General features: G+C 40.9%; 1 protein-coding gene across 3 annotated transcripts; it reads left to right on the top strand.

Annotated features, from left to right (window-relative positions):
- MKNK1 (MAPK interacting serine/threonine kinase 1) lies at positions 1-25,032 on the top strand. 3 transcript variants are annotated; one of them, XM_072867935.1, is made up of 14 exons: positions 1-114; positions 1,140-1,226; positions 5,849-5,955; positions 9,403-9,501; positions 10,383-10,480; positions 11,953-12,032; positions 13,477-13,550; positions 15,706-15,810; positions 18,880-18,935; positions 19,520-19,615; positions 20,576-20,770; positions 21,414-21,578; positions 22,250-22,293; positions 23,211-25,032. In XM_072867935.1, the coding sequence occupies exons 4-14, from the start codon at positions 9,405-9,407 to the stop codon at positions 23,437-23,439; spliced, it is 1,239 nt and encodes a 412-aa protein (XP_072724036.1). In that variant the 5' UTR covers positions 1-114; positions 1,140-1,226; positions 5,849-5,955; positions 9,403-9,404; the 3' UTR covers positions 23,440-25,032. The 3 variants fall into 3 exon arrangements, with proteins under 3 accessions (XP_072724036.1, XP_072724035.1, XP_072724037.1); XM_072867934.1 differs by lacking the exons at positions 1-114; positions 1,140-1,226 and adding exons at positions 1,790-1,880; positions 2,561-2,848 and having other exon boundaries at positions 9,379-9,501; XM_072867936.1 differs by lacking the exons at positions 1-114; positions 1,140-1,226 and adding exons at positions 1,790-1,880; positions 2,561-2,848.
- Positions 25,033-27,041: the final 2,009 nt, after the last annotated feature.

Below are 27,041 nucleotides of genomic sequence, written 5' to 3' on the forward strand. Positions count from 1 at the left end.
GGCGGTGCCACGCGCATGCGCGCTCTGTCCTCCCCACACACAGCGGAGCAGGGGGCGGGCGGTCCGGCGGCGCAGCGCCGCCCCCGCCGAGGGACGCTGGCGGCCGCCATGGAGGTGAGGGTGGGGGGCGCGGGGCTGCGGCGCTCCCTCGGGACTAGGCGGCAGCGGTGAGGGGGAGACGCGGCTCGCCGCCCTCCCCGCCCTCCCCGCCCCGGTCAGCTGGAGGGTCAGGGGACCTCTGAGGAGGAGCGGTCCGTGCCTGCGAGAGCCGCTGGGCTCCCCGAGCTGCGAGCGCAGGTCTCCCCACCGGGGCTTGTCCGGGCTCCTCTGAGGCACGGGGCGTGTGGAGGAATAAACACTTGAACACCGGGAGCGGAGGCGGCCCTGGTTTCTGGGGGTGGTGCCGGTGGCTGGGCACGGCTGGAAGGTGGTAAAATGCCGGCCGGCAGCTTCGGGTCTCGGGGCGCTCTGCGAAGGACGTGGGAGTTTCCTATTGCTTGGAGCTGGTTATTCCCCGAAGGCTTAAACTGCTGTATTTCATACATAGTGCGTTTTTTAATAAAGAGTGGTAAGTCTATAAACTCCTGTGACTGCTGCTTTCTATTAAGAATATTGCTGGAGTGTAAGAAGAGCGGGCAAAGGCGAATGAACCTGTTCCTAGATTTGATCACAAGTGGTCTTTTAGTTCTTCCTTGTATTTTTCATCTGTCATAAAATGATGAGACCTATGAACCCCTGGGAACGCTGAAAATCTGTCTAGGTTTAATCTATACTTAACTTTAGCAGTATCTGTTAGCCTGACCAGGGTGACCTTCCGAGGCAGTTCAGAGGGAAGGGAAGCAAACACAAGGCAGCGGTACAGCCCTGGTGATAGCTCAGCTCCTGGCTTCAGCTCCACACTTCAGCAGTGTGATAGCCAAAAATGAGCCCATTCCCCTGACACTGTTGGCACTTGCTTGTCAAGTGTCAGATTTGTTTAGAAATAAACCACTCTTTAGGTTTTTTTTTTCCTTTTATGAGCTTTCTGCCTATAAAAGCCTCTTTATCATACAGATTTATGCCCCACAATCAGCTTGGAAAGATTGGCGTATATTCTGATAACTTTGAAGAACTACAGTTTGACTTTTTTTTCAAAACAGAGCTCCTCTTCATGCTTTCCAGGTGCTGGATGGAAGCAAGGCAAAATACACTTGCAGAGCTGAACCTCCTCCACTGCAGTTCTGAAGGTAATTGGTTTTCGTATTGGCAGCCTTCCAGGTAAAGTGGATTTGGGTACCGTGGACACTTGAAAGCTTCTTGACATTGAGTATTGTCCATAATGACATTATTTCATGGAATGAATGTTCTATCAGTACGCCCTAATGCTTTCAAAAAAGGTATTTACCGCTATGAGGAATTTCCTCTCACCTTCCAGTACCTTCCTGGTAACAAATGTTAAAATGCTGGTACAAATTTTATGTGACATCAAATGTGAAAATGCAGTGGAGTTTAATGACTATTAATTTTAGAGTTGAAAGTACAGAGGAGGAGAAAAGGAAGAAAACTCAGTCTTGCTTCAAACTTTAAAAACACATTTAGTTAGATAACCTCTCCAAACAAGGCTGCTTGCTAATATGGGAGTATGTTGTGTAGCTTTTTTTCCAGTGACAAGTGTCATTATCTGATCATTTGTGGGGTGTGGAGTAAGAGCAGGAAATGCTTATCTTGTATCTGTGTGAAATTTAAAGTTGTCTTCTGAGAAGTTTTTCTCTTTGGTTTAGAGTTGAAAACTAGCAAGGGAGCTGAGTGGGGTTAGAGGAGCTAATTGGCGATGCAGAGACAGTCTTCTGAGAGTTGTTGGTGCCATCAGATGTAGAAGAGAGTAAGCAGCTTATTGTTTAGTAAGTGGCCCTCAGAACTTACTTGCCTTGTATATCTCCTTAATTTAAAAGTGCTTTAGGGGATAGAGAAGCTTTGAGTAGTTGAGTCAAAGTACTCTTGCAAGGACTTTTCTCATTTAGAATATACGTGTGATCTGGAGTTTAAAATAATTTCTCAGCTAAGTTCCTACTGCACTGTGATGAAAACTCTTAAATATGAATTGTCTGCCAGCGGGCAGTAGCATTAAATATGTTTGGCTGTACTGCTGTACGTGGAAGGAGGGAAGATGGTCTTTAGTGCAATAACCAGTGTGTATGCCATGTTGTTCCTGGCGAGGCTTACCATTCGCATTTATTTGTTAGCCCTGTGAAATACACCCTGTTATGTCCTCGCATCCATGTGGCTGCCTCAGAGGCATGTTGTCCTGGAACAAGAAATTAAAAAGATTACTGTGTGTTTTTAAGCCACCTTCAGTCTCACTTGTTATCCTTACTTGTTAACTCATAGCAGGGTCAGCACACTTGTCTTGTTTGCCTTTGTCTTTCCAGTGGGGATGATAACAGTTCTTTTGCTGTCATTCTGACTGATAACTAATGCTTTTAAAGAAATGCATGTGTGTCTGTGTAAACATAGGCAGACCTCAGCAGAAGATCTCATGTCTACAGCATGTGTGCTAAAATATGCTATTTTCTCCCAACAGGAGAGGGAAGGGAATGCTGTGTGCTGTCCTCTCCATTAAGGTTCTCCCTGCTTCCCCCGTAGTAATCACGGTGAAGTAATAAATCGGGATGGGAGGAATCTATTTGAAATAACTTTATGTGCTCTCCTGCAAAGTGAGATCCACCCATCGCTGGAGGGTTTGACTCAGAACCTCAGAAACCCCATGCCTAGTTTGCAAGGGAAGTGGCTAGCTGAGAGTACCCAGAAGATAAGGTGACTCTGGTCTTCTAAAGTGTGACAGAAGGAAATCACAGAGAGAAGTATAGAGGTAAAGAAAAAGGTTGCTGTAACCTTTTCTACAGAGTGAAGGATTTTAGAAGGGTGGTGTCAGCTGTTATACTGTGTGGGTGTTACAGTAATGCCTGTGATAAGGCAGAATTGATAATTGTTCTCCGACTTGCTCTTTCATGAAATCAGATTGCTCGGGCTTCCTGTAGACTTTCGGCTGTTCATTTTAAAATGTTAATGCTCCTGTTTCTTATTGGGAAGATGTCGTAAAGTTTTTAAGTTCCTCTTTTAGTAATTCCCTCGCTATGGTTTTAACAATCTTGCACTTGACACTCGTAATTTGTAAAAAACATTCTGAATTCAGATCAGAGCCTGTTTATAAGGTTTTGTTTTAAGGTGTCTTTGACTTAAAGGTGTACCATGTGTAGACGGTTAATGGCAAGAGTGGCTAATGTGGCAGGATTGCATGCTTAATACTTGAGAAAGCACTCCCATTCTTGATCTCTTTCTCTTTTATGGGAATTATGTATTTGCCTCAGGAAGAGGAACCAACCAGTCATTTTAGGATGTACATACTAAGGCATTTTAGAGAAGGGGAGAAAATTCAACAGATTCAGATTGAAGAAGACTAACTGCCAGGTTCTGCATTTGAATCACAACAACCCCATGCAATGCTACAGGCTTGGGGAAGAGTGGCTGGAAAGCTGCCTGGTGGAAAAGGACCTGGGGATGGTGGTCGACAGCTGGCTGAATATGAGCCAGCAGTGTGCCCAGGTGGACAAGAAGGCCAATGGCATCCTGGCTTGTATCAGAAATAGTGTGGCCAGCAGGACTAGGGAAGTGATTGTGCCCCTGTACTCGGCACTGGTGAGGCCGCACCTCGAATACTGTGTTCAGTTTTGGGCCCCTCACTCCAAGAGAGACATTGAGGTGCTGGATTGTGTCCAGAGAAGGGCACTGAAGCTGGTGAAGGGTCTAGAGCACAAGGCTGATGAGGAGCGTCTGAGGGAACTGGGGTTGTTTAGCCTGGAGAAAAGGAGGCTCAGGGGAGACCTTATTGCTCTCTACAGCTACCTGAAAGGAGGTTGTAGCGAGGTGGGGGTCCGTCTCTTCTCCCAAGTAACAAGTGATAGGACAAGAGGAAATGGCCTCAAGTTGTGTCAGGAGAGGTTTAGATTGGATATTAGGAGAAATTTCTTTACTGAAAGGGTGGTCAAGCATTGGAGCAGGCTGCCCAGAGAAGTGGTGGAGTCACCATCCCTGGAGGTATTTAAAAAACATGTAGATGTGGCACGTGGACATGGTTTAGTGGTGGACTTGGCAGTGCCAGGATAATGGTTGGACTTGATGATCTTAAAGGTCTCTTCCAACCTAAACGATTCTATGATTCTATGGATAATTCAGATTAATGAATTAAATGATACTAAAAGTTTTCTTGTAGGTGGGATGAGAAGGTAACTCTGACAGCTATGAATGAATTATGACAAACTACTGTAAAGATGAATAATCTGTAAGAATGCTCACTTCTTACAAGTTGAAATTAATATTCTTACTTAATGCAATACAGAATGAGTATTAAAATAATCTGCCTCTGGATTTGACACAGGGCTGTCCTAAAGAATTGGGCATCCTTCCTCTTGAAATTGTGTTTCTCTTGATCTGTAACATCACAAGCACAATTAAGCACTATGTAGTTGCTTTATAAAGGTAGCTTTGATTATTCTGAACTTCCTGCAACCAGCAGGTTTTGAGGGAATCAGCACCTGCTGAGTGAGTCCTGTTTCATTATGAGCCACATCTACAGGAATCAAAGTGTTGCTAGAGAAGGGAGGGTCTAAGAACAGTGTGAGCAACTGAGCTGGGAGGAAAATGAGACTGAAGTCTGTTTCCATTTTGTTTCTTTGTCCAAAACTCTGGATGTCTGAAACTTTAAAGTGGTTTAACTTTTTTTTTTGAGTTTTGAGCACACACTTTTACATTTTAAGTCTGAGAGTCACAGGTACGTCATGCTTGTGGAATCAAGGGACTTACTCATGCCTAACTTACTGAATCCATCGGTAGCTGTTTGAACAAGTAAACAATGGCTTTGAAAATAAGCATAAATCAACAGAGAAGTTGGATGCTGTTCAGAAGGTGCAGACTGGTCTGCCTGTTGTTGTTCAGTTAGTCAAAATAGTATTTTTAAATCTCAATTAGAGAAGCCTCATCAGAGATCTTGGTGGTCTTTTATTTGGTCTGAATAAAAAGCCTTTGCTTTTGCAGTATCTGTGGGGCAGTAATATTTTTGTAATTGCAGCTGTTTAGGTACCACCTCAGTGGTTTGAAAACATCCTGTGCCAGCACATCAACTTTGTTCCATCTATTGAATTTCAGGTTGTGGCTGTCCTCTGTGAATCCACAGAAAGCTTTATTTGAGGCTCCTGATTCTTCTTTTCTTCAGAAGGTGTTACCTGAACATGACTGCCTTGCTTGCCGCTTGCTAGGAGTGAATTCAATACTAGTGGTACCTGTTCTCAGGAGAAGATTTTCAGCTGTGGAAAATGCTTTCTCATGCTGCGGGTCTGTTGGAGCCCATTTGTCTGCCTTCAAGACCAAGTTCAAGATATGCTTTGACTTGGTGCTGTTATGGCTGTAGTTGTGGTTCTCTATCTTGGCAGAATCTTGATCTAGGTTAGGAGTATGATAATTCTTGTCCATTAAGAGTAATTCTGTATTTTATATCTAAACTTGTTGTGGTTCTCCAATGGTATACCAACAAGAACTAATGAACACCATAAATCCCTCTGTTGTTTTTGCAAGACTGTAATGAGTGGATCTCCTCTTCAGTTGAAGTGACTGGAGCTCTGGAAATAACAGTGTTTTGCATTCTGTACTTAAGAGTTATAAAGTCTTTAATGCAGGGGTGTGCTCTTGCTGTGTGCTCACATGAAGCCCGGCACAACAGGTTCTTGCAATCTCTTGAGGCTCTGGGCAGTACCTGAATGTATGTAACAAAGTTTATGTGATTTCTGAATGTAAATGTGATTGTATTCCTTTTCAGCTGCAGGACAACCCAGCTCAAGCAAGACCCAGTTTTGAAGCAGGTGGTAGTACCTGGACTGTCTGCTTAAACTGCTTTCTTCCATTGAATTCAAACGCACAAACAAGGTATCTTCTTCTTAATCAAAAAAGGCATCTGTACTTTGTTCTCCCAAGTGCTTCCTGTACATGTGTATGCTTGTTTTCTAAATATACCCTTTCTTCCTTTGGGAAGCAGATTAGAATGAGAGGGGAGTTATGTCTGGATATTGGATTTTGGCATGTTTGTGTATGGAGTGTTAGGAAGCAAGATGAAGGGTGATTTAAGATCTGGATGAAGTGAAACTTGTGGTAATTGTTCCTTTTCTCCTTCACTTGGCATTGTTTGTTAGTCTTTATGATAAGTGCTTTTATTCATCCTTTTGAAGATCATTGTAGAGGTCACAATAGCAAAAGGGAAAGGCTGTAACTATACCTTCCCACACAGGCACTGAATAATGTATGTGTTAAATATTGCCTCAGCACTGAATTATGATGATACTAAAATACAGGACTTCAACAAGACTGCAGCTAAGACAGAAATTTGCTCTCTTTTTGCTTGCAGTATGGATTTTGCTGGGTTACATTATCTGTGAGTAATAGTCGTAACCTGAGTGGAAGAGAAGGACAGATCAGAATTTGAACTGTTCCCTATTTCTTCAGCTTTTGTCAGACTGCTAGTCAGACAGTAGTCTCTTGGAGAACAGTCTGACTCTGTTATGGTCGAGAGGGAGGTAAGAAGTGCTCTTTATCAAAGGTTTGGCTAGTCTGCTCTGAACACCAAGTAGTGTCCTACTCCCACCTCCCTGCACTCAGCCAGAATAGATCACAAAGTGGGTGGACACGTTGGTTTGGTGGAAGCAGGGGTTCGGTGCTTCGGGCTACATTGTAAAATGACCTTAAAATGACCACAGTTAACCATTCATCTTGGACCTGACGTGTCCATCGGCCATTTCCCTCCAGAGCAGTTCATCCAGTCTCTGAGCTTTCTGTCTGGCAGGGTGAGCTTCCTCAGAACTCACAGTGTCCTTGTCACCAGAGGCAGTCCTGCAGTATGCAAAACACCTCGGCATTGCTTAGATGGTTGAGGCACACTGTCTTTCAGTGTCATCAGAAACTCTTTGGTGTACAGTCACAGAAACAAGAATTTCTTTGAAAGCTTGAAAAACATCTAAAGCCTTTGGCTGGGCTAAAGGCATTTTCTTGTCATACCAGCTGTTACTTAAGTACCGGTTCATTATAACAAAATTAATAATGAGAATGAAGCTGTGATACCTTTAAAGGGAAAGCTGTGTTCACAGAAGTGAACCACACAATGATGTGAAATAGCATACTAGAAGGGTAATAAAAATCTAATATAGCAAACATTTCATGCCTGTCTGATAGCAAATTTGGTTGAGACAATAGGATGAAAACATCAGCTTTTCAGTAATTTGGTTTCTGTATACATGACTAGTGAACTTCCTGGTTTCAAGGAAGCAGTTCTCTGTAATTTAGGAATTGAGTCAGACTAAAGGGAATTGGAATAATGTAATGAGTTGTTAAACGCCAGGCTGTAGATATCATACCCAACTGGTAGAGTGCAGGAGAGGGTTGTGAAGAAATATGTCAGCTGTGCTAAGACGCAGGATTCATCTCCTGTGTTTTTGCATAATTTTTAGTCTCTGTTACAAGCTCTGAAACTGTGTAGTATTTGAAATGGAATAGAACCTGTCTAGGTATGACTTGTTGACTTGCAGAAGGTCAGGTCATTAAAATGACTTGTTTGACACCTTCTGGAAATCAAGCACCTCCTTCAAGCAGACCAGCTCTATCTCTGAGCAGCTTCATATGTGTCATTTCAATCCCAGTTCTGAATAACTGCTAATGCAGGCTGAATTAAAATCAAGGAGAGCTGGAACTTGCTGTCAAAGGCTAGCCTTCTCTTTATGTTAAAATTCAAAACTGTATGGGTGTCAGTTTGAGTTAAAAAGAAGCTGTTGCTTCAGAAGTAGGTAAAAATGTATGCTTTCACATTTCTTATTGTATTTAAGAGCTCACATACGTCATCCATCGTGATGATTTCTTAACACATTCTGCATAAGACTTGAAAATTAGGATTTACTATTGTCTTGAGGCTTTGAGTGATACATTTTTAAGTGTTTCAGTAAGTTGTTAAAGAGAAAAAGCTTTCAAAATAGTACCTGTCAAATCTTCAGACAACATGTGAGTTCTAAGTGATGCTTATAATAGCTATTACTGACAGATATTGACAAGAAAAATACAAAGAAGCAAAGAAAAAGTATTTCATGTATTGGTAGATTGTTGTGTAATATTTTCTGCCTGGGAGCTTCTGCTGCGTTTTCAGAGTACTTTAGAAGCAGTGAAAGGCAGAAAAACTGCTATTCACAAAGGCTCTCTGTTAAAGGAGAATTGCCAGAAAACTTCGTTGTTGTTGTTTTTAGGGGTTGCTCTTCTTTCATTACTGGCGTTCTCATAATTACGCTATTTCTAGGGATTTAGTTTTTTCTGTAGTACAAGATCTTTATTGTGAATTTGCTTAGAAACCATCCTGGCTGTAAAATGTCTTAGCAGTGCTTTGCTACTGCCTTAAAGACTTTGAGCTGTGATTTTTAACTGTTAGGGCCAACTTGGCAAGATGTGACTGGTGTTATGGAGAAGTGCTCATGTGAGTATTGTGTGGAATCCTTTAACCTTTTTGGAGATAGGTTAGCTGTATGAAGCAGCCTCTGGCAGAGAAAGTGTATGGCAATGTTTTTATTTAGGCCTTCCGTAAGAATATGTGGGTGTGTTTTCTTTTTCTTCCATATTATCTTGCATCAGTGAATTGTTATCTCTGACTAAGCTCTTGTAATATCTGCAGCTAGTAATGCAGGAAAAAAAATATCTAAATGCCATAAACACTGCTTGTTTTGGAGCATAAGTTATCCACTGATCTGTGATTTAGAAAGGCACATCATGGATCTGAGAAATGGGTTTTTTTCTGGCCTTTTGCCAGCATAAACTGACCTAGATTGCTCCTTTGACCTGTTAACTCCTGTGGTTGCTTTGTTTCACCAGGTTGTTTGAAACTTCCCCACACCTTCCTCCTGTTTTGGAAGCTCATTTTCTTAAGCTGACTTGAAAAAATCTACTTGTAGAGCAGTAGAATAGCTCAAAGAATAGTGCCCTTGTGAGGGCTGTAAATCCTGTCTTGCATCAGGGCCTGCGTTATGTTGTGGGTATCTCATGGTAGCTGTTGACAAGGCTATTCCCATGCTTTGCTTTCCTGTGCTGTGAGAGGAGGATTCAGTATAGATGCATAGTTATTTTCTTCTGTTTTTATGTTTGTTTATCAAACCTCCCCAAAGCTGTTAATTAGCACCCAAATTGTCTTTTTAGGTTTCCTCTGGTATTTGGGGAGAGATGGCAGCCTGTGATGAAGACAGGCAGAGAAACTTTTGGATAGCTTAAGAACATAAACACACAAGAGCATGTTAATTTTCTCCTAAAGTAATTGTTTGTGCGTTAAAGGCACCTTTATGTTCTGCCACACAGAGATGGTCAGCAGTCAGCCTCTTCCCATAGCAGACAGTGGGAAAAGGAAAAAGAAAAAAAGAACCAGAGCCACAGATCATGTCCCTGGGAAATTTGAAGGTTGGTGGCAACTTCTAAGCTTTTAATTGTAATGGTCTGTTTTCCCTCTGCTGTTCTCGGTTTTCTTAGCTAAACGTTGCTTTTTGGCAAGCATTACAAGTTAACGTTTCTGTTTTTCTTTATCCCCCATGTTTTGGTCTTCAGTCTCTTTTTTCTCTTAGTGGTGAAATCTGGGTCCTATGCATAATACGCTTTGTTGGTTTTGGTATTTGTTTGGTTTTGTTTTTTTTTAATAGGATCAGTGCTGATGTCAAAATGTTTTGATTGAATAGATGTGAGCACAAATACTGTGAAGCATTGTAGGTAAAATACAGTTCAGTGTGACAAAGCTGACCGGTACAAAACGTCTTAGTGGTCACGTAGCATTGTAAGGTACATTGCAAATCAAGATGGTAGCAGTCTTCTAGGTTTAAACCTAAGAGTCTTCTAGGTTTAAACATTTAAATTTCAATTATACTTAAAACACTAACTCTGCAAGTAGATTTTTGTATGGTAGGCATTTTCTGATCAAGGAGTGAAATGTTTTCCACCTGAAAAAATTGGTTCTGAGTTTTACATGAAGACAGGGAAGGCAGATGAGGTCCTAGCAATTGCTGAGATATAAAATGTTTCTCATATGAACAACCTTGTAATTTTGATGCTGGAATGAAGTCTACTTCAAATTTTCTGGGAACTTGAAGGGGGGAAGTGAAAAATGAGGCATAATTAAGGCTGGCACATTTACTTCAATACTGCATAAATCTGTTTTCTGTTTTCATTACCACGGGAGTTTTTTCAGTTGCTGTCATATGAGGGATGCTCATCAGATAAATAGCTTGTCTTGATGTTACTCACTGAAATGCTTTGACTAATGTGTCCTTTCTGATGGATTTCTTTGGCAGACTTGTACAAGCTGACTGCTGAGCTTCTTGGTCAGGGAGCATATGCCAAAGTTCAAGGTGCTGTCAGCCTCCAAACTGGGAAAGAATATGCAGTAAAAGTAAGTATAGAATAAAGCAGCATCACTTCTGTCTGTCATATGTGTTCTCCCTCCTAGTATCTCAGTGAAAACCTGTAATAGAGTGGGTAATAGCAAAACCTTTTGGAAAATTTTTGATGCTTGAAATGAGCTTGCTTTATAACCGTTGAGATATCTGTCGTCTTAAGTATTGTGCCTCTGGAGTGAATTGGTATATCAGCCACAGATAGAATTCACAACAGTAAATGACTGTGTGATGGTTAGCTCTCAGGGCAAGCTTTCCTCTCATGTCCTGATTTGATGGTAGTCCTAGCAGTTTTTCTCTCTTCTTATGAAAGAAGAGGCCGAGTCATTATCTAGCATGGCCTACCAAATAATGCAAGCTTTTGAGAGTGCTGGTCCAAGTTCAGAGAGCATCAGTTACTGCCATTAGTTCATGTAAAGCTGTCTCTTATTTTTTTGATACAGGCGAATCTTCTGTAATACCATTATATTAAGTGTTAGGGCTCATTTGCAGATCTGTGGTTATCCCGAGTCCCCCATTTAATTACAAACACGAATAATAGTAATAGGAAAGCTTTATGCTTGATTCTTTTGCAAAAAACATGGGCACAAAATTTTAAGCCCCTTTAAAAATGTAGTCCTATAGATGCTAGAATTTTGTGTGTACTTTGTAGAATTGTTGAAGTTGAAAGTCTAGAATAAACAAACTGCTACATTATGAATTAGACGTGATCAAATACCAAGTCCCATGTAGTACTGGTGAATGGTTGCCTGTTCTGTACCAGAGTACTCTGGCTGTAAAAATGAGAAACTGATATTGGGTACAGATGGTGGTAGTATTGGCAGTAATGTCATGAGGTTTCTGTTTATGTAGCAATCATTCACTCTCAGCCTCCGTGGAAAGCCCTTGTCCTCTTTCAGTCTGAGGAGTGTGTGATGGAAGGTGACTTCTGTTGGCAGTACGGAAAGGCTCTGAGATTGAATGTATATTTTCTTTAATACATTAGGTCCTATTATTGGGTCTCCATGAAGTTTGCACTATGAACCAAACTCTCATTTTGTGGTGAATTTAGTACTTTTTACTTAAATGCCTACAATGACAAATCTCTTATTTTTGACTGTTCAATGTCTGATGTGACTCAAATCTATTTTTGTTAGAACTCAAAAGGATATCCTTTTCTGCACATTGCAGAGTTAAAATGATGCAAGAAAAAGCTCATGGTAACTGGTCAGTGACTGTGTAACTTGTGGCTTTAGTTCCTTTCTTCTCTTCCTGTCCTCATTTCTGTTGTCCTTTGAATGCCTTCCAGAGCTCTGCTGACACTATAAATAAATGACAGATGAGAAATTAAACAAACAAACAAAGGTGGAATGTTTCTCTCTGGTGGGCATGCCTGAGATTCAAGCTTTAGATCAGTTATCTAATTCCAGAGCCACATGCACAGTTCCTGCAGTAATTTTTCAAATATGAGCTCTAACTCTTTCCACAGATCATTGAAAAAAATGCTGGGCATAGTCGGAGTCGGGTTTTTCGTGAAATAGAAACGCTGTACCAGTGTCAGGGTAACAAGTAAGTATACAGTCTTGTGTGTGTTTGTTTATTTAAAGTATATTGAATTTTTTTTTTTCAAATTTTTAAGCCTCTTATGTGTGACTAGATTAGGAGCTTTGCAGTCGTCTCCTTAAAACCAGTTGAAATTTAGACTTGACCTATTCAAAATAAGAATTTCCCCTTCTCTTACCTGTGAAATTTAGGGAAATATTTACAAATTAAAAGTCACATAACTCAATTAGCCACCAGGTCAGTGTAGCCTGAATGTGCTTCAGTGATGCATGGCTTTTGTCTGAATGAGGAATTAACATTTTGACACTCTCCCCTGTGATTTCACCATCAGCAAAAGCTGACCTGATACTAGCTGCTGTTGAGAGGAACAGTCTTGCCATTCCTTTCCTTAATGCGTGGTTTGTTCTTCTCTTTGTGACAGCCTTCCTGCTTTTGCACTGGAACTCTTAGATCAGCCAAAAGCTAATTTAGTTTTCATTTGGATGTGTGCTGACTTCACATAGCCACAGGATGAAGCAACTTTAAAGCTGCTACTCCTGGCTGAAAAGGAGGGAAAGCCTACACAGCTAGTGGCAGCATGCTCTATGATGAGTTTAAGCCAATTCTGAAACTACTCCTTTAGATGTCTCTCTCAATCTAGAATGTATACAACAGCTGTTATCTATACTACAGTTGTGCAGCTTATATTGAGCCCTTTTTTACAAAGTTTTAGTACAACGCTTAAAGATCACTTCAAAACTAACTTGCTTACCAAACTCATGGGCTTAAGTTGTGCTATAGAGAAGCAAATTATATCTTTTCTGTGTGTGGTTAAGAACATATGGTCACCCAGTACATAACTGATGAAAAATTCAAGCTTTCATGACCACATGCAGAATTTGGATTTTGTGTGTACTATAAGTATAGAAAAATCTGACTTACACGTTTGACATTCTCAAGGCAACATGGAGTGTTTGTGTTGTGCTGCAAAGACTGTACACTAGCTAAACAGGAGTTAATTAGTCTAAAAATGGTAATTAAGGCACTGGATTTAATGTCATGTTGACAGATGCCTGTCTCCTTTGAGCTCTGTGTGTTCTGCCTTGTGATTTCCAGAGAGAAAGAATGCCAATTTAATTATTTTTTTTGTTCTTGCCTTCAGCAGAAATGCAGTGTTCTAAATTATTAAATACAATCTATTACCAGTTATCTTCCTGTCAGTTGGGCAGTAGCAGAACTCTTTCACAATCCTGCCTGATTTTGGTGTTTGGCCTGTTTCCCCCCACTTAAATTTCAGTGTGAGCTGGAAATGTGGTTTTAATGCCATAGGCAACCAAAGCAACTTGTTTAATTAGAACTTTTATTTTTAGTTACTTCTGGCACTTCCTAATTATCCATGCTGAAACTCTTCATTGCTCTGTCTTGTTTCTTCTATTTCTGCCACCCCCCCCCCCCCTTTTTTTTTTTAAAGGAACATTTTGGAGTTAATAGAATTTTTTGAAGATGACACAAGATACTACCTTGTCTTTGAGAAGCTGCGAGGAGGTACTGTGCAGTAACTGTGCCTTTGTTCATTGAATTGTCTCAGTCCTGTTTGTCTCAGTGTTTTAAAGTAGAAAATGAAGAGCTTAATTTAAGTGCTTGAGAATTTTAAGACAAAGAAGTAGTAGAGGAAAGAATACAGAAAGCTTGAAGTATGGTTATTCTTGAATATTGATGGGTCTGGTCATACATTTGCGATCCCTTTCTGTAGTTAAGTGATGGAAATGTCATCTCTATTAAAGTGGAAGCTTTGGAACATAGTTGGTAGGTCCTGGTACCTTCAGGCAAGGGGAGACACACAGTATGTCAGGTATTCTGATCTTAGTACAGCATCCATATACTCTGGTAGCATTTTCCCCTGGTACAGGATTGACTTTGTTTCCTGAAATTCACGGAGCACTGTTGCGAAAAACATCTTGTTTCTGCCTTGGGTTTCTGTAATTGTGAAGCAGTCTGCTTGTGGCTGTTTGAGGGCCAATCAAGGGAGCATGTGTGGTCACTGGTCTCTAGCATTTAACACTCACCTGGGGAATGAGAAGGCTACATCAAGCACTTTGTGGACTTCCTCACATTTGTCTGCATTGAGCATAATTACAGTATTCATTAATTGCATGGCTGTGCAAAAACTGTGAGTTAAGTGTGGCCCACCTTTCAAAGAAAAACTGAGTTTCTGAAGGAGTATACTTCTGTCTATAGAACATCATCTATTTCTGCTGGTCAAGAAGGTTTTCAGTAGCAAACCATATGTGCAAGAAATGCAAATTCTTTCAGTATAGATGCAGAACTTCTTAGAAAGGGGAGATGTGGCCTTCCTCCACCCATCTGACACAGTGTATCTGTGCATATCTGAAGAGTCTTTTGTCCATCCTTCTTTTTGAGTGTTTTCCCATTTCCCTTCTGAATCCTCGCTGTGGAGGAGTGGCAGCAGCATTGATGATAGAAGAATAGGAATTACCGCAATAGAGATGGGAGGTTTCCTTCCACATCTAGAACTGAAGAATAAAAATTAAATCACCTGAGATATAAAATGTTTACTGTATTGGGGGCTAATAACAAATGGCAGTTACTTCTTGAATTTCTCTGATTGATTTTGTAAATATACCTCTCTGAGTAAGAAAATGGAAGACAGCAGTAAGGCTATTTAGTGGGCTTGGATCTCTGGACTACATTTAATTGGTTTTTTAAAGACATTTTTAATCTTTTGAGAAGATTGATGGAATTCACTTAAAGAAGATAAGGAATCAAACATGCCTTTATCCTTTGTTAAAGGGATACCAGTGGAGCTCTGCCTGCAAGCTACCAGTCCTTCAGTATGTTCATATTCGAGAGGGTTTTTTTGTCAGACTTCATGTCCCTGGGAAAATTTTGGCTTAGGTCAGTGTATGAGCCTTACCTTGATGTCAGTGGGAATTTTAATGTGTATTTAAAGGTAGAATGTCTTTTCATTTTGATGGTGTTGAGACAAAATGTGTATACTTGACTTTCAGTGCAGGGTTTCAATTGTCACATTACACAAAATGAAGAGAGTTAGTTTGAGCATGGCCACCTGTGACCTGGGGGAGGGTGGGTTTTGCTGAAGTGCTGTGTAGATCCTTAGCTGATGTTTGAGTTTTACTGGGAGTATTAGCAAGTCTCTACTGTTCACAGTGTGTGGAAAACAGACCAGTCATGTGCTGGGGCAGTAAAAAGTGATTGCCTCTCATGCTGTGCTTAAACTAGAGGGCTGCAGTGTTTGAAAATTATGTTCTAGCATGCTTAAGTATTGAAGCTGCTCAGCTGTACCTTTTTCTTCTTAGTCATTCCCCTGTTCGGTCCACAGAAGTTGCCTGCTGTGAAAGGCTGTTATAAAACATGAGAAATGAGGTTATGGATTCATGATACTTGGTACTAGTTCATCATTATTTTCTGAGGCTATTTTCATATAAAAACTTGGGATTGTGACACTTCAGTTTCTGCTATGTAAACATACTAGGACAGAGTGTTAGCTGCAAGTAACTTTTTCTAAATTACTTCTGGCCCTGTTCACACTGAGATCAATTCTCCCTTTATGGCAGGCTCGTAGTGGCTATTGCGTTTTTATGCTTGTATTGACGAAGCCTTTTCTCAGCCTGAGCAGCATTCATACTAAGGTTTTCCCTTTCACCTGTTGCTCTCACAGGTTCAATCCTGGCCCATATACAAAAGCGGAAGCACTTCAATGAACGAGAAGCTAGCAAAGTGGTGAGAGATATTGCCTCTGCTCTGGATTTTCTTCATACGAAAGGTAAGAGAAGGATGTCTCCATTTTTTACTAGTTGATATTGTACACTTAGGTTATGGAGCATGTTTTATCTGTAAGTAGTCAGCCTTTGCTAGCATTTCTATTTACAGCAATGCCAGATGACTTATGCTGTTTTCCTCTATAATATTATTTTCATAATGTCGTAGTTTAAGTAATCAGCTGTGTTTAAGACGGTATAGCCTTTTGAAGAAGAAAAGTTAAATCAGCATCCAGGGAGAATTAACATTAGGGTTGAATCTGTTTGCTTGTTCTTGTTACCTAAGCCACCATGTAAAGGTTACTCGAAAGGGAGCTAATATTGTTTTTAATTTCCTCCTCTTTCAGGTCTACAGAGATGCTTTTCTGTATTTACCCAGAATTTCTGCTGGTTACAAGACCTCTTTGTTTGTAGTAGCTTTTGATCTCCACATTTAGACCTCCACTGTTGGGTTGAGAGACCTACAAGTGAACCATAGTCCTTGTTTGAAGGTGTCCTCATTTCATTAGGGATTTGCTGAGATTTAAAAGCAGTTCTGTTTGTAGAGAGTTCTTTTACATTAAAATGTTTTCCTGCTGCTTTTTCTACTTGGGAGTACTTTTGTTTCACTATCTATGTGCATTATGGTTATCCCAGAGTATATGTTCATGTTGAATGTGATAAGATACCTTTAAAATCTTTCCTATGTCATGATTATCTGCTCTTGCATAGATTAAGCCGCTTCAGTTAATGTTACAGTGACTACTTCTGAATAGCATGGCATGTGATTGGAGGCTATGTTTATTCATTATTTATTTTGATAAATTTTTCTCTCTATTTTGCCATTCTGATTGGCCAGGTAGATCTCAGCAGGTCTATGTTTGCTGTCTAAGTTGTTTAGTACTGGCACCGTTTCAATAAATGTTTAATTGTGGTCTTTACTTGTAAGTCACAGGACTTACAGGACTCAAGCTTATATGCTTGAGTTGGAATCATGGTGTTGGTACCTTGACAGGTTGAGCCCATTAAAAAGAAAAGCGTAGCAATAGATAGGGAAGAAAGAAAGTGGTAAACCTGACAAATATGGATCTTGTCACATGTTGTGACTATGTTATGAGAAGTTAATTTGAACGTGGAAACAAATTTAGTTTGAATTAAGATTTTTGGTAATCTTCATAGCCTGTCTATGTGGTAACTCAACTTCCAACCTGCAGAGAATGTACTCTTTGAATACCTGTGTTTAGAAGATTTTGACTTTGAGATATGGGGCAAATAAGGAACAGGCAACTTAGGCTGAACATGTGGAGACATACTTATTTGATGTGTTAGGGCTATAGTAGGTTGCTTAACAGCTGAAAGTCTAGGAACACTATTCAAGGAAGTTTAACATAGACTCAGCCAATATCTTTCTGTAGTTCTGTCTCAGTTTTTAGTTTTAATTCCTCTTTCCCCAAACAAGAGGAGAGTGATTCATTAAAATGCGTTTAGAGCAGCAATCTACTTTCTTTCTTGTGGTTTGCTGTGAATTGGTACAGTGGGGACATGGCTTACGGAATTGGCTACAACATCCCCTTTCATTTTATTGTTCTCTTTATGATTCTTCCATGTGACATTAAAATAATTAGTAAGTAGCATAGAGAACACTAAAGTAAACAGGAAATTAAAGCAGTTTTATTGCACAGCTTAATGGTGAAGTGCTATAGCTAGACGCTTTAAAAAAAATTTGAATGAGGACAGCTAATTCTTTTGCCAGGAGTAGTTTAAAACTCAGCAGATTATAATAGTGCCTTACACCCACTTGGGATATGTGTGCTTTGTTGCTAATAATCCACTGGAGGAGTGTTTAAAGGCAGTTGTTTTCTTTTTCTCAGTGCTGTGTGCAACTGCAAAATAAAATGTTATATAATCAGACATTTTAATTCAAACTATAATACAAAAAAGTGCTGTTGGGTTTCACATTGCAAGCCAAGCCAACTGTTGGGAGTTTTGTCAGCCTTGCTGTAAATGTCAGCATGGGCCATTTTAATTTGTCATGTTTCCCATCTTCCATGCATAAGCAATGTGAACTGCATCATTATGAAAGCTCTGATTCCTTTAGATCAGTGCTATGCTATTAATGTTATATTTTAAGTCATGTCTTGTGGAGTGTGCTGAAGAAAAGACATTAGGAACTCCCTTACCTAGAATTTGGTGGGATATTTTCTTTCTCGTACTCTGAAGTAGTACCAAGTGTGCTTGGGAGTGTAATTTTTTTAAGCAAAGCTAAAGTGCAGTTATATTACAGCCAAGCTGCTCATTTGATTTGATTTTTGGTTCTCATTTTCTGCCTTCCCATTAAGTTTGATCATATTAAATGGAGAACTTCCAGAAATTGTCTGTTCAGGCATTTGAAGAACTGCTTTGACAACATAGAACCTCCTTTGCATGTGAATTCAACAGGTAGATAACTTTGCGTTTCCCTGTTGGGTTTGCCTATTCTGATAGCAGTTGAATGAATGTAGAAGCCCTTTGGTTGTTCTCCTTTAGCCGTTTCTTCTGCATCTCCAGTCAAACCCTTTAATTTTTGTTTTACTTCAGGAATGAGTATGTACCTCATCGTTAAAGGGATGATATTTTCACTTGGGATCTCAGGGTTTCTTTGGGGGGGAGAGTCTCAGGTATTGTCTGTGCTGGTAGGAGTTCAGCAAACCACCAGTTGATCCCTCTGGAAAGAAGGACCTCATTGTAGAAGGCACAAAAATCTTTCGAGTAAACTGTGTACACAAGTAAACTTTCCTACAGGTCAGTCATCTTAATAAGCTGGTTTTAATTAACATAATTAATTTGGGCTAAGCCAAAAAGTTCCAGTGTTAGCAGGTTTTTATTTGCTTGACTGACTTTCATGTACATTTAAGGACGATAAAGGCATAGCAGGATGCAGCAGTGACTTTTAACAAACACGCTTTGAAACTGAATTTTTTGCAGTATCATAAAGGGGAGGTTGTGTAGCAAACTCAGGCCTAGAATATTTCCCGGGCCACCTTCTCATAAAGAGAGGTAATGAGAAATAAAACAGGAGAGTATCTTCTGTAATGAACACTTGTACTCTTGTTTAGGTATCGCTCACAGGGACCTGAAGCCTGAAAACATCCTGTGTGAATCTCCAGAAAAGGTGCTGCTCTGGTCTCATAACATTCTGAAGTGTATTTTTTAAGTTGCTTTCCAAAGACAGCCCTCGCATTCTGTCTTTCTCTTCTTGAAGACTTTTGAAACCATTAGTGATCTTCAAGTAAATTTAATAGAACTGAAGCTCGAAAGAGACTAAATTCTTCTGTGAGCTGTAAAAATGTGAGCATCTGGCTAGGAGATAAAAAGCCAACTGTTCTTAGAGAGGGCATGGCATTTACAACTTAGCATCTCATCTGTTCTGAGGCAGTACCTAGATGGACAAGCAACATTTACAGCCCAGCTGGTCACATTAAATATAGTTCCCAAACTGCTCCAGTGTGTACTGGCACTTGCCTAGCCAAATTAAAAACTAATGTAATAGGGTCAGATACTGGGGATGTGGGAGCAACTGGGACAGAGGAGGCAAATGCAAGGAGTAGAATATACCTGTAAGAGACTGGGTTTCACTAGTCCTCCTGCTAGAACAACTTGGTTTTTGTCCTGGGGTTTTCCACGTGGTGCTGTATTCATATATATTGCATTAGTCCCAGTCTTCTGGACTTCTTACTGTTTTGTCCTTGTTTTTAGGTATCACCGGTAAAAATATGTGACTTTGATCTTGGTAGCGGGGTGAAGCTGAACAGTGCGTGTACTCCAATAACTACTCCCGAATTAACAACGCCGGTAAGTGACCTACTGTGGATTCATGCTTTTTCTCTTCTACCATAAAACAATTTTTCTTATCTCTAGAGGAGAGCTTCCAAAAGGCTTGCCGCAACTACACCCAGTGGTGGATAGTTCATTTAAAGCGGGTGTATGTGTGGTAAATACTGTCTTGCTTTCCCAGTCATAGAACAAATATAGAAAAGCCCAGGAGCTTATAGTGTTAATTACCCTGTGGCCAGAAAGTAACACATTGATCCTGTTTGTCTCTTACCCCATCAAATGAGGAAGCTTTTCGTGGAAGTTTTTTGTGTGCTTATGGACTGAATTTGAACCTTAGTTTTGTGTTCATTTCTGCATATTTGGGTTCTGTAGCTAAGACCCATGAGCCTAAGGGCAGTGCAACCCCTGTAATCAGTGTGTGGCTTTATAATACACATTAGTTTGAAAAAGCACAGTGCTATGCTTTTGGCATTGCTGTGAAAGAAAAATCTGACAGTTTTGCAGAAGTCTTACAGAAATCACCTCCCATGATATACTTGTTTACTTTCTGAAAAGCCTGATAACCAATGGATAAGATTTAAAAACCTGAAATATATAAATTAATATTTTTACCTGTATAAAGGGTCATAGATTCTTATGGAACAGCTTATGATTCTGCTAAATAACAGTAGGAACTCTTTTGCCTTCTATTAGATCTCTGTAGTCCTTACACCTGAAATGTGTTAATTTTTTTCCCCGTGCAGTATGCTCACAACATACTTCAAAGCTCTTGGCAATTCCATTTAACCTTTGAGGGATGCAGCAGTTGTGATTTGGCGTAACAAAATGAGACTGCACTGAAAGCAGTAAACTTCAGTAGTCCCTGATGCCCAATTCTGCTTTTAGACCAAGCTGCCTACTGTAAAGAATGGTAAAAAACTTGAGTTATATTTTGATTTGATCTTCCCTTTGAAAACTTGCTTGAATTTGGTTTCCTAGTGTGGGTCTGCAGAATACATGGCACCTGAAGTAGTTGAAGTCTTCACGGAGGAGGCCACGTTCTATGATAAGCGGTGTGATCTTTGGAGCCTGGGAGTGATTCTGTACATCATGCTCAGTGGTTACCCCCCATTTGTGGGCAACTGTGGCACAGACTGTGGCTGGGACAGAGGAGAAGTCTGCAGAGTTTGCCAGGTGAATGTGCATACCCTGGGCATATGTGGGAGAGTTTAGTTTGCCCTGTGAACTTCGGGTGTAAGACTTGCCATAATGCCAGTAGTGAAGAGCTGTGTCTGTAACCCAGCCAGTTATCTGGGAGGATAAGCTGTCGCTGAGAAGTGAGGGTGGTAATGTAAAAGTTGAGAGATGATATCCCTTTCTAAAGTAAGGTTTGGCAACTGCCTCTTTCTCCTTCTGATGTGAGATCTTGGAGCTTCTTCTCGTCCTCTCCCCCACCCCCTAATCCTCCTGTATTCTGTAATTATTGATCTGGTTTATGGTAGTTGCCACAATTTCTCAGATAAAAGTTGAGCCCCAGGAGAGTCTTCACGCAAGGCCTGAATTTATTCTTTCTAAAAACTGAGTACGTGAGCTGCACTGTTACTGGGGAGAGAGAGAGGTGTTGCCAGCAGACATTGTAACATGTCCATTGTAGGATGCACTGATCCACTCTGTGGAGCTGCCTGTCACTCTCCGTTGACTCCATAAGGAGACTGGATAGTTTCAGTTGTCACCCACCACATTAGGTGGATAAAATTGAGTGAGAAGAATCCCACCTGAGAAGTCTTCTGGTTGCATTCTGGTTGCTATTTAAATTAATGAAATTTTCCTTTACTAGAACAAGCTTTTTGAGAGCATTCAGGAAGGCAAGTATGAATTTCCTGACAAGGACTGGTCACATATATCCTCAGAGGCCAAAGATCTCATCTCAAGGTTGCTGGTTCGTGATGCCAAAGAACGACTTAGTGCTGCTCAAGTTTTGCAACATTCATGGGTTCAAGGAGTATGTATCCCCCTTTATATTTTTTCAAGGGTTATTCTTCCAAAGTGATAAACAAGCTGTTCCCTGTCTCTAAACTTTTAATAGAGACAGTGCATGTTTTAGTGCTCTTATCTTGATTAATTAAACAATATACAGTGGCTTTATTTGTTCTGGAGCTCTGTGTGGTAAATATTTGGATGAATCTGTCAAGCCTTAAGTGTTCTTTTTTGTTTGTTTTAATTATTGCTTTATACATTTTAAATGGCTTTCTTGTGAATACCAAGCACTGCAGTACATGAATTATTATGTTACTCTTTAATACAGTAATGCAGAATGCTGGTAGATATGGTTTAAAAGAACAGCAGTGTTCTCTTTTGCTTTAGTTCCCAATTCAGAAAAGAAAGGATAGACCCTCTGAAGAGCTTCCAAAGCTTTAGTCTTATACCTGCAAACTGTGGTATCTTCTTGTGAGGGGAGACGGATTATGAAGTGTGATTTGTAAACCAACAGTGATTTGTAAGCCCACAGTGAATTAGTTTATATGCAATATCCATTAGTTGTAAAGATTTGTGGGAGTCGCCTGAGTCTTGAGTGATAAAAACACTCACAAGAGAAAGTGTTTTATATCACTTTCTTGGGAAAGCTTGGTTCCCAGCTGCTAATACCTAACTTTTCTTAACTGCTTCTTCTAGCAAGCTCCTGAAAGGGGATTACCTACCCCCCAAGTTCTTCAAAGGTAATATTTTTTTTTAAATGTCTGTAAACTTGGCCAAGAATCATTACTGAAAGAATGGGGAGAGATAGGAGGTGACAAATTGCGGGGGTAAGATCCCTGGTTGAGAGTGGAACTTAATAAATGTGCAGCACTAATTTTGTTAAGGACATCAGAAATACTAAAGCTCTGATTTTTCTTTATGATCTAATCTTGCTTGTTTGTGGGAAAGGCATTGGAGAGGATTCCTGCAGTGCAGTGCTAATCTTAGACAGGAAATAACGATGGTTTTGGCAGTTTGCTGCTCAGAAGGGAAAAAAAGGCGTAAAGGCATGTGTTATCCAGAGACTACATTCTGATGGGTGAATAATCATCATATACACAGACTCGGATCTGACTTTCATTGTAGTTGGTGGTAATCACAGTATCAGTTTAACTGTGAGCAGGGCAAGCCTCATTTAAAGTGATTTGATGGCAGATTCTGTATGCCAGAGAGCCTGAGTCACACATCTCTCTTTCTATTTCCACGTCTGCCACTGGCGATTCCAGGTGGTTCTTCCCATCAGAAATGCATTTCCTTAAGCAATTATAGTGGGATTGCAGTTCTCTGAAGAAAGACAACAGTATTGCCCCATATGCCCATCCTTTTTTAACATGCAGAGATTAAGCATGGCATCTCAGGTCGTTTCCTGGGTTTACATCAGAAGTCCTTGGCAGAACGAGGACTAGAACTGTGGCTGTTTCCAAAATCCCAGAGTGTTTTTGTTATGTATTGCTGATCCTCGCAATGAGGAGAGATGCAAATATTAACTGGTCATTTTGCCTGCTGTGTTTGATAGGAGAAATAAAACTGCCTGGAAGCAGATATTCTGCCATGAGGGTAACCAGGTGAAGTGACTCTCTGTGTGTGTTGTAACTGCTTTCTCCTTTTCCCTTGAAAGGAACAGTAGCACAAAAGACCTGACACTTTTTGCTGCTGAGGCTATAGCCCTTAACCGCCAGTTGTCTCAGCACGAGAATGAACTCAGCGCAGAGCAGGAGAATGTTGCCCATGCTGTGTGCTCCATGAAGCTTTCTCCTCCGTCCAAGTCCCGCCTCGCCAAGCGCAGAGCAATGACACATGCCACCAAAACGAGTGACTTTCAGCCAGTTCCTCATAAAGCCTTTTAAACTTCTTTCCTGCTATGGATTGGCAAGATCAGCCTGTGTTCTTATTTGGATTTTCAGCGCTGATAAAAGCTTCTCTGCTTCTGACACTTTGATTAGAAGCTTGCTCTTGTGATGTGACTTGTAACTTTAAGGGGACAGCTTTTTATGGGAATGTTTTTTGCCTGTCAGATCTGGTGCATTAAGATAATTTAACCGATCTTTTTAAACTGGAGAAGATGGGTTTGCTGCTGTATTATCTGAGGTGATAAATCACTAAGCTTTCCTTATTTTCTTCATAGAAGAGCATGCTTTAAAATGCGAACTTGAAAACATCAGAAAAAACCACTTTTGCTTTGCCCAGCAGAGCATCAAGTCTCTCCCTGCCTAGGGCTGATCTCCTTGATGGCACATCTTGCAAGGTGCTGCTGCTAGTGTCAGCAGCAGGGACTGTTTTCAACCAGCAGTGCCCTTCTCTCTTTCTGTAGACTCAGGAAACGAAGACAATGACTGGGTGGATCTGTCTCCATTACCTTTATTGGGCTTAAATTGTATGAGGATGATACTGTAAAGGTGCAAGGATTGCTCAGGCTTGTAGAGATGAAGAGGACGGGGTTGTTTGTTTGGTTTTTTTTATCCTGTTGATAGTTTGTCAGCATGTGGAATGAAAGCTGGAGTTGTGTTATTTCTTTACTTGACATCTATTTGTTCTTAACTAAAGTGTACTCCATATCATCTTTTTTTTGTGTCCACTGTATCCCCTTGTCTGGCAGTTATATTCTTAAGTCTGATAACCACAGTATAACAGACTGTTTATATAACAGTTTATATTTAGTATCTGGGTTTTTTTCTATGTTAATGCTGTCCCCAGTTATACCTTCCTTCCTGTAAACTCATATTTCTCCAAGTCCTTTTGTGTGTCTTACCTGGAGTTCTTAATGTGAATGGACAGGCTTCAGTGAATTTTGGTGTGTGAATAATTTAGGATTATCAAATGCAGAGGTACATGTGTGCAAAAATGGTGCTGCAGCTGTTGCATTCTGCCTCCTGCAGTGATCTCAGGCTGGGTGTCTAGATTTTTGCTTCCAGTTTTAGTACTGTGGTGCACCAGGGGTCAGGAGTAATTTGAAAGGGTACTGGCTGAAGATCTGAAGTTTTTGCATGACCAAGGTGAGGTGTCCATAGAGAAGGACATAGATATTGAGCACTTTCTGAAACGTAAGCTGTGAAAATTGGGCCACTAAGATGCCCGACATGATGCACCTTAAACTTGCCAGCTATTTCTGAAAACCTTTGCCAGGGCATTGTGTGCAGGGTAGAGAAAGGGAGGAGGAGGCTCCCAAGTACCAGCACAAAGCCCTCACAAGCAGAATGAGAAGGAATAAAGTACCAGATCCAACAAGCACTTGAAATTGAAAGGTCAAAGCTGAATGTCTTTGCATGGCCTATTCAGAGTGGTTTTACATTATCTTTTAGCAGTGTGCATACAGCTATTTTTATACAACATGCTGTATTTTGTGACTAATATTAAAGTTGTTATTTAAAAGATTTTATACGTTGTGCCAGTGGACGGATTATGAAATGTATTTTGCTTTGTTTTTATTAAAATGCTTTAAGTTATGGATTTAACACATTTGGCAGTTCTGTGTGATTTTTTTCCTCTTGATTTTTGGTGATACGGAAAAATAGAGAACTACTTACTTCCTTACTTCTCTGTGTGACATTGGGTTTAAGACAATTTAAATCCCTGAAGACTAAGCATACCTCCCTCTTCTATGGCTGCATTGCTTTATCAGTCTCTGGAGGCTCCTGTGATCTCAGCTTTCTTGAGGTAAAACAAGGATATGACTGCACAGAGGGCTGGAAGGGATCCTGTGATCCTTTTTGACCTTCATAGGAGATCAGATAACTGAGGAGGAGTGAGTTCAGGAACTTATCTGGATGTTACATTTCATGTTCTTCCCTTTGATTTGTGCATGAAGCAAAAATCCTGAAGTTTGGCCAGGAGTGGCAGTGCGATGCGAAATACTCCTCTTGGATGGAACCCTGAAGCCTTTCAGATTCCAGAAGTTTAAGCAGCAGCATTAGTATGGCAGCGTGAAAAGGGGACATGAACGGTGCTGCTGGCCTAGCGATGACGGGGGTCTGGTAGATTGTTCAAGCATTGGTAAGTGGTCCTTTGCAGACTTTGCTCTGCAACTGCTGCTTTTCACTGGTGGTAGAGGTAGACCCAGAGAGCAAGTTAGTCGAGCAAAGACCAAAGCTCCTGTTCCTTTGTTCTTAGGTGAACTACTGGTCTGGACAGTCAGTCCTTGCCTGCCTGCCTGCCTCTCTCTCCAAAACCCATCATGGAAAGTGAATCCAATGCATGTGTCTTCTGCACAGCGAGGAAGAAGCTGGCTTGCTAGCCAGATTTGCTTTCCCTTTACAAAAGAGAGCTTGGGAGGAGAGTGTGAAATGTCCAAAGAAAGCCTTAGTTTGGGGATATTCGTGCCATTACCTTCAGCTAGTGGAATTGCCATCTAGGTGAGCAAGTACTCCTCTGGGCTTGAAGCCTTTTCCTGCATGAAGAGAACGCTTCAGCTGTTGGATGTGTGCAGTGCGAAAGATTTTAAGCATTGGTGTGTGAAACATTGGAAGTGCCCAGCAGGACGTGCACTAAATGGTTAAACTTTGCCTGATGGTTATGACAAGACCTGCAGCTGATGTCTCAGGGCCCCATGTGGCTCTTCTGGTGCTCTCAGCTGCCTTGCGGATGTTGCCAGCAGCCACCTCCGCATGTCATCTGTATTAGAGCATCCTTGCTCCCCACTGGTACATACTTGCAAACTTACCTGTTCGGGACTTGAAGCTACGATGTCAGGCTTTTCACTGAAGAGCTGAAATCTGGACATGCTTTTCTTCCTTCTGCAAGGGAGTAACCTGTGGCAGAGAGGAAGGCAAGCAGCAGTAGATGCCAGAGCTGTGTAATTCCAGGAACTGAGAAAACATACCCAAACAGGGAATAGGTGTTGATTTAAGCCATTGTTCTGCTTTCATGTGTAGTCTAGTTTTGACTGCCTCTTGCAGAGTAATTTTTAAGTTTCTTTGGAGGACTATTGCTAAGAGTTTATAATGGAGTTTGGGTGGGAAAGGTTGTTTTGCCAGAGAGGTGAGATGCAGCACTCCCCAGTATCCTGTGAAGCTCGTGCCTGGCATAATCAGATCAGTCCATGACAAACACGGTGGGTGGGTTTTAGTTCCTTTTCCAGTGAAGTCTGAAGAGAGCAGGGATCCCAAACCAGGTGGCAGGCCCTTTATTTGTACTTGCCTTCCTTTCAAAGGAAATCCTCCTGCCATATTCAGATTAAGTGCTTTTGTTTGAACTGTGCTTTAAAACCATCTGCTTCTCCTTCCCTCTTCCTCCCAGGCAAGAGAGGTAGCAGAGAGCACAGGAGACCTTGTAGTGGTGGTACAATAGCAATGTTTCAGTGATACAGGTCTTAGATCTTTCTTTGCCTGAAAATGAGAAGTCAGATTCAGCTGATGGTCCAACAGTCTCTCATCACAGGTGTCTCTTTCCCTCTGATCTTTATCTTTCAGTGAGAGTTCAGCTTTCTTCAGGTGTTTTATCCCCAGAGGGCTTA

Source organism: Ciconia boyciana, chromosome 7 (genome assembly GCF_034638445.1).
Source record: "Ciconia boyciana chromosome 7, ASM3463844v1, whole genome shotgun sequence".
In the NCBI taxonomy this organism is placed as follows: domain Eukaryota; kingdom Metazoa; phylum Chordata; class Aves; order Ciconiiformes; family Ciconiidae; genus Ciconia; species Ciconia boyciana.

Excerpts from the sequence above, each read along its gene's own strand:
- MKNK1 (XM_072867934.1), top strand. The coding sequence starts at position 9,387 with ATGTTCTGCCACACAGAGATGGTCAGCAGTCAGCCTCTTCCCATAGCA. Across the intron at positions 9,502-10,382 it reads TGTCCCTGGGAAATTTGAAG|ACTTGTACAAGCTGACTGCT; the intron begins GTTGGTGGCAAC and ends TTTCTTTGGCAG. Across the intron at positions 18,936-19,519 it reads TGTGTGAATCTCCAGAAAAG|GTATCACCGGTAAAAATATG; the intron begins GTGCTGCTCTGG and ends CCTTGTTTTTAG.